The sequence below is a fragment of the Gavialis gangeticus genome, unplaced genomic scaffold (assembly GCF_001723915.1).
Source record: "Gavialis gangeticus isolate Ggan-Ray unplaced genomic scaffold, GavGan_comp1, whole genome shotgun sequence".
In the NCBI taxonomy this organism is placed as follows: Eukaryota; Metazoa; Chordata; order Crocodylia; family Gavialidae; genus Gavialis; species Gavialis gangeticus.
Genome location: NW_017729003.1, coordinates 1,583,298 through 1,588,238, shown reverse-complemented (window position 1 = coordinate 1,588,238; position 4,941 = coordinate 1,583,298). Strand labels below are relative to the sequence as shown.

At 41.9% G+C, this 4,941-nt stretch overlaps 1 protein-coding gene across 3 annotated transcripts in view; it reads right to left on the bottom strand.

The window, feature by feature from the left end:
• Positions 1-4,941, bottom strand: part of LOC109290933 (putative neutral ceramidase C) — a 68,566-nt gene that overhangs the window by 53,070 nt on the left and 10,555 nt on the right. For all 3 annotated transcript variants that reach the window (XM_019507761.1, XM_019507760.1, XM_019507762.1), the window contains 3 exons: positions 4,520-4,670; positions 3,120-3,250; positions 1,381-1,530 (listed from right to left, as the gene is read on the bottom strand). In XM_019507761.1, the coding sequence (XP_019363306.1) occupies positions 1,381-1,530; positions 3,120-3,250; positions 4,520-4,658 (420 nt within the window). In that variant the 5' untranslated portion in view covers positions 4,659-4,670. The remainder of the gene's footprint in view (positions 1-1,380; positions 1,531-3,119; positions 3,251-4,519; positions 4,671-4,941) is intronic.

Here is a 4,941-nt window from a genome sequence, read left to right as displayed (position 1 = left end):
GGCTAGCAGCGTTGGAGGTGGCACGGGGTACTGGCAGAGGGGGATGGAGGTGATGGTAAGACAAGCTTCCTCCCCACTCCTAGGAGGTGGCGGCAGTGCAGGGTGGTGGGTGGCAGCTTTCCATCCCCACCTGCCCGCCCCCCCACCCCATTATGCTTGATGAGCAATTTGCTAGTCTGTAATAATACAGATTTATAATAAACGTATTCTGTCTGTCCAGAGAACTCTGGTCATCCCAGCAGCCAATCGCATTGTTTACTGAAACAACCAATCAGAGTGCTCTGGACAGACAGAGTAAGCGTGTTATTGTAGATCCTGAGGCATTTCAAACAGATATGCAGGCAAGTCAGAGCTAGAATGAAGCACCGTGGAGTGGGCAGGCTCTGCTGAAGGACGGGGATAGTAGTGAGGGACCCAGTCCCCCCCCCAGAGCCTTCCTGCCTCTCCTGCAGCTGGGGGGTGAGCTGCCAGTGGGCCCTGAGCTGCAGGGGACCCTGGTGCTTCCCTCCACAGCAGCAGCATGCCCCAAAACCACCCAGGCAGAGTGCCAGTAGGTGGGTGCTACCCAGGGGAGAAAAGCACCAGGGTCTCCTGCAGCTCAGGAGCTGTGCAACGCCACTGTTACTGTATTCAGACAAAGGATAACTAAAAATCCTGTATTTTAAGAAATACTTTTGCAATAAAAGTTTAATTGCAAATGTTTTGTGGGTTTCAACTAGTATTGCTTATTTTCAGAAGGAATATGAGAAATCACTCTGGGATTTGCCACCTTTTATTCTCCTTCCTTCTGGAATTCCTTATTTTCTGCCATTCTCTGCAGTTCAGTCTTATAAAGATTTTTGAAAAGCAGCTTAATTGCTATTTACAAGCCAGCAGTAGCACTTTGGCTACTAAGAACACACTGGAGGCAAGAAAGCACCCAGTGTCACTAGGACCTGACCAGAATACTGGGGGCATGATACTGGATGTTTTTGCTTTTGACTGGAACCAGGCTGTGATATCAGAACCTACTCTGAAACAGCAGCTATAAGCCATGTGTTGTAATTTATCAGAGCAGAAAGCAATTAAATAGATCTTTCCTTTAAAAACATTTCTAAAGAAATTTTCAGAACTTTTTACATCTTCTAAGAACATTACTAATATCATAAAATCCAATATTATGGATGATTCAAGTCAGACATGCTTTTGTGATAAGATTTCCAGTAATGCAAGCATAAAAGAAGCTCACCCTTGGACACCAAGGAATTTTCAGCTGCGTGCACATCTTTTTGTGTCTGTTCAGCAATATGGCCACAAGGCCATTAAAGTAAGTGCTACCATTATTATTACTGAAAAACATCATTGAGTGAATTAAACAAAAGACAGAGTTTATTTACATACCTCTAATCTAAGTCTTTGGGATACCATCCCTATGTCAGCACTAACAAACACCACTCTTTTGGAATTATCAGGCTCGGCCACAATGAAAGCTCGACTGTACAGTCGTGACAGGATCCCACCAGCCAGCTGGTCAGGACTGGCATAACCCATCTAGAGAGAAACACAGTGCCAAGTCAATTTTGCCTGGCTTAATTATTGATATATTTTTAATTGTAGAAATTTCTCCTAGCAAAATTACCATAAGGTCCATAAATAATACCTTAACCTGTCACCTTATCGTAGAAGAAAATCAGGTTGGTTAGGCATGACTTGCTCTTGGTGAATTCATGCTGGCTCTTCCTGATGGCACTGCTCTCCTCTATGTGCTTCATAGTAGATTCTTTGAGGGCCTGTTCCATGACCTTTCCAGGTATCAAGGTCAAGCTAACTGGTCTGTAGTTCTCCATATCCTCCTTCCCTCTCACCCCCCCCCTTTTTTTTTTTTTAAAAATGGGCACTATGTTTGCCTTTTTTCAGTGATCTGGGATCTCACTAAACCTACACAAGTTCTCAAAGAGGATAGCCAATGTCTCCAAAATTACCTCTGCCAATTCTTGCAGTACCCTAGGGTGCCTCCCATCTGGCCCTGCCAACTTGAAAGCATCTAGCTTGTCTAAATAATACTGTTCTGCTCAAGGCTGTCTTTCTCCTTCCCCCATCTTTGTTGCCAGCTGCATTCATCATCTGGTAATTGTCCTTATTAGTGAAAACTGAAGTAAAAAGCCTTCTGTAAATCATCCACAACTAGATTGCCCTCTGCATTCCCTAACGAGCCTATGGTTTCCTTTTACATTTGACATACTTGTAGAATTGGTTTTATTGCCATTTATGTCCCTTGCCAGCTGTATCTCAGATTATGCCTTGGCCTTCCTAATTTTCTCCCCCAATGCCTGTGAGATACTCTTATACTCTTTCCCTAGTACTAAGACCAAGTTTCCAGGTCTTGTAGGATTCCTTTTTGAGTTTCATCTCATTAAAGAGATTGCTGTTTACTCAGACTGGTCTCTTGTTGCACTTCTGTTCTTCAGTCACATCAGGATAAGAAGGCCTCTTTAAAATACAGACTACATTCCTGGACTTCTCTTTGTCTTTGAGTTGCCTCCTATGGGATCCTGCCCACCAGTTCCCTAGATTTGTTAAACTCTGCTTTTCTGAAGTTTGTTTTTCTGTCCTTATTCTCCTTTCTTTCACCCCTTATGATCTTGAATTCTATCATTCCATGGGCACTGGAACTCTAGTTACTGGTGCTTTCCACCATCACATTCTCAACCAATTCCTCCCTGTTTGTGAGCAGTAAGTCAAGAAGTGCTCCTCTCTAGTTGGCCTCTCCATCATCTGTATCAAAAAGTTATCCCCAACATACTCTAGGAATTTGCTGGACTGCTTGTGCACTGCTTTTTAGAAGAAAAAGAAAATTCTCTCATTGGTTTTATTGTTTTCTGTCCAGTGAACACTGATGATTTAATACTTGGTGATTTGGAACATAAATGCAGCTGTGGCTGCTAGATGAAAAAAATTATCAACTGAGGCAATTCTTCTGAAGAACAGTTAATTAAGATAGTCATTGTGTTCAGGAGTTATACACTGGAATTAAGGCAGTCTTTCCCCACACAATATAAGGAGATCCATTTGTAAATTCAAATAAGTAGCCTTGTTGGATAACTGTGTTTCTAATCCCTGGGATTTAAAAGAATACATACCAAAGGGATTTCTGCAATAGGCCCGGTGCAATCAGCCCGGCCAACCCCAATTAAGTAGTTCTTAGAGGCAACAGTTGAAGGATGTTGAGTTGATGTGAAGTTGTAACCCGGGCTAGATGTGGATGTTGACACTAAATGATTGAACATAACAAAAATCAAACACTTGTTTTTACTTTACACAATTTAGCAAGAAGGAATTTATTTATCATGCAAGTCTTCCAGTATATTTATAACTGAAGTACAAAATGAGTAGCTCCAAACAAATAGATACATATATTTTATAAACACTACAGGAAGCTCATTTTGATATCAGGTTCAAAGATGGTACATCTCATAGCCATGTTTGACCGAACATCCTATGGAGTGTGTAGAACTGCAGATCCTTGCCATTGGAACAAGAAATGATGGCACCACAAATAGGATGACAGGAGTTAACAATATGCCAGCCTCTGAACCTCCTTCAATATTTGGATAACACCAGTGTAGTTCAATACCACAAAAAATATTTATGTTGAGTTCCTGAGAGAGGCAGCACTAGTCCACAGGGGTTCCCCCAGTAACCAGTTTGTTTGTTTTTTAACTGTATGTTGTGCATAGCTTTCCATACCTGTGTATATAGACCAGTCCAACTCATGAGCCATGGTGAAATACTGTATTTTTAAAAATACTTCTTCATAATGCCTAACTTCTAAACTTTTCTCTTGGTAGCTTATATGCAGCTGTGCCTTGTCAGGGTTTCGGGGTATGCTGCTGCTGTGGAGGAAAGCACCAGGGTCCCCTGCATCTCAGGGCCCACTGGCAGCTCACCCCCCAGCTGCAGGAGAGGCAGGAAGGCTCTGGGGGGAGGGGGAGACTAGGCCCCTCACCACTATCCCCCCCCCTCTGGCATACCAAAACAGAGAAGTTAAAATTAAAAGCTGGGGTGGGGGGGACTACTACACTGACTACTATTCAATTTGACACTTACCTCTACAACAAGCAAATGGGAAACTAAATAGTTCTAGACATGATCATTCTCTGTCTAACCTATATTTTAAAACTCCCAAAGATGGAAATTTCATAGCCTTTCAAGTTGTTTCTTCTTGTGCACCTGTATAACTAGAAAGTTCTCTCTCATAGTTAATCTAAAGCTCGCTTTTTGCTTTTTAAGCCTGTTTCTTCTTGTCCTATCCCTCCTGGACACAAAGAATAATTGATCACCAGCAACCTCTTTTTAAGAAAGTTGGGTTTTTGGGGGGTTCTTTTGTTTTTTAATTCAAAAGCTAATCAAATCCCCATTCAAATACTTACATTCATATTTGCAGCCCTTGTCTGTGAAGCATTCCCTGGTCCTAAAATTCTTCTGGACTAAGAGCTCCTATCATTTGTGAACTAGGTATCAGAATAACTAAGCAATTTACCATTGTTTATTTCAGATGTGCTCTTGTCAGAGACAAAGTGGAGAACCAGAAGGGTCACTGTAACTGCCGTCATCAACACCAAGAGAACAATAAGTATCACCTCCAAACGCGAAAACATGGTTTTGTCTCTCTTCCCCATTATGGAAACAAGCTGCAAGAGAAAAAGAAGCTAAGAAAGAAAAAAAGAGCCCAGAATGCTAGTGCCAGGTCAGTTGTCCATAAGCAACCTTATCCAGATATTAGAGCTAAATGAGTAACAGACACCTTCCCTTCAGGAATCTCCTGGCTCAGCAGCTGGATGTTTAAACAGGGACTAGATTAATGGTTCCCAACTTCTTTGACTTCAAGTTATCCTGTTGTAGACTCAAGGCAGCTCTTAGCTTTCATTTCTTTTTTTTGACTACAGAAAATAATAGGAAAAT